The 1726-nt window shown below is 38.4% G+C and overlaps 1 protein-coding gene across 1 annotated transcript; it reads left to right on the top strand.

The window, feature by feature from the left end:
• Nucleotides 1–628: 628 nt before the first annotated feature.
• On the top strand, nt 629–1259 carry LOC18435238 (uncharacterized). Its single transcript, XM_006845288.4, has one exon. It carries the CDS (start codon nt 668–670, stop codon nt 1103–1105), a length of 438 nt encoding a protein of 145 aa, XP_006845351.1. The 5' UTR covers nt 629–667; the 3' UTR covers nt 1106–1259.
• Nucleotides 1260–1726: the final 467 nt, after the last annotated feature.

Below are 1726 nucleotides of genomic sequence, written 5' to 3'. Positions count from 1 at the left end.
TGTAAAATCAATTTTTTTCTTATATCCATGCATCTTGATGTTGAGATAATAAATTTGAAGATATTTGAGCATTAAAATAACCTCTTCTAATGAAAGTTTTGAGGTAGGATCTAATTAGATTGTTAGAGCCTCAGCTCTATATAAACTTTTCCATTAATAAATGGACACAGTTTCTATGCGGCCAGGTGCATACATATTGTAGATATGTCATATTCGAAATAAATATAATTTGATCCTAAGTTTAAGAGATTTTATTGTAGATATGTCATATTCGAAATAAATATAATTTGATCCTAAGTTTAAGAGATTTTATCGTGGAGTTCATGATCATGATTATAAATTTTTTTTAAAAAATTATAAATAATAATTATATTAAAAAAAAATATTTGGATAGTTAGTTACACTTGTTTTTAGATGAACCACCCTATTCCCATTCATCTTTAGAATGGGTGCTGGACCGCGTATTGTAGAAATGGGATCCAGCAAACAAAACAAATTTTCTTAATAAAAAGAAAAATGGAAGGGGCACTATCGTCATTTACGTTAACCGCCCCTCTCTTTAAAACCCCTCCCATGCTCCGACTTCCTCTGCACGAAACGAGAGAGGCACAAAATTGGACAGAGAAAGTGAAAATAAGAAATCTAGAGAGAGAGAGAGGGAACAGGCATGGCGTCTCAGGCCACAATTCAAAACATTCGTGAAAACGCAGAGGTTTATCATGGCGATGGCAAGTGCAAAGAGAAATCGCTGGAACTCCTGCGAACCCTAAACCTTCCAGAGGGCCTCCTCCCCCTCGAAGATTTGGCGGAGGTGGGATACAACAAAGAGAAGGGCTTTGTTTGGCTGAAGCAACAGAAGAAGAAGGAGCACTATTTCAAGAAGATCGGACGGCTCGTGTCCTACGCCCCTGAGGTCTCTGCGTTTGTCGAGGACCGTCGGATGAAGAATCTCACTGGTGTCAAGAGCAAGGAGCTGCTCTTGTGGATCTCCATCTCTGAAATTTACATCGACGATTCTGATTCGTCTAAGATAACGTTCAAGAGCTCGGCCGGGCTCTCCAGGACCTTTCCTGTGTCTGCGTTTGAGCTCGAGGGGAACAAGTGAGGGGTCAATCGCTAGGTAAGGTTATTGGGGGGTTTTGAGAAGAGGGGAGGGTTTAGAATAATTAATTGGAATAAAAATAATTACCTATAACAATGATGTAAAACGGTGTTATAATTCTCTCTCACTCTCAATAGAACGGCGCTTCTTTCTTTAATTTTTCTCTTTTTTCTTTTTTTTGGTTTCTTTCGCTTAATTTTGTTATATAAACACCCCTTCCTTTGATATTAAGCATCATATTTCCCTTCTCTCTCTCTCACTTTGTAATAGCACGAGTTATGCGGATGCATATAGTCCTTAGTGGCGCATGTGAACTACCTCATTCGAAAGTGGAATTAGTTTGGTAACCCTGGGTTGTCCCGTCATTTAAAAACGGATCGTTGCGATGGATAGGGCATCCCAAGAATTAGTTTGGATCGGCCAATCAGCTTTATGCGGTAGATTGGCGGGATCCAGTGGTTTAAAAAACGGATCGGTGACGCGGATCGGATATCTCAAAAATCAATTTCGATATGCAAATCGACGATCCGGATCGAGAATCGGGCCAAATTGTTCGGATTAAGTCTTACAAAAATTCAAAAAAAATATATTAAAATTTATTATAAATATTGTTTTTTAGGAATC

This window comes from Amborella trichopoda, chromosome 3 (assembly GCF_054954075.1).
Source record: "Amborella trichopoda isolate Santa Cruz 75 chromosome 3, AtrichopodaSantaCruz75HAP2 v2.0, whole genome shotgun sequence".
NCBI lineage: Eukaryota > Viridiplantae > Streptophyta > Magnoliopsida > Amborellales > Amborellaceae > Amborella > Amborella trichopoda.
This window is presented reverse-complemented; position numbering and strand designations above follow the sequence as displayed.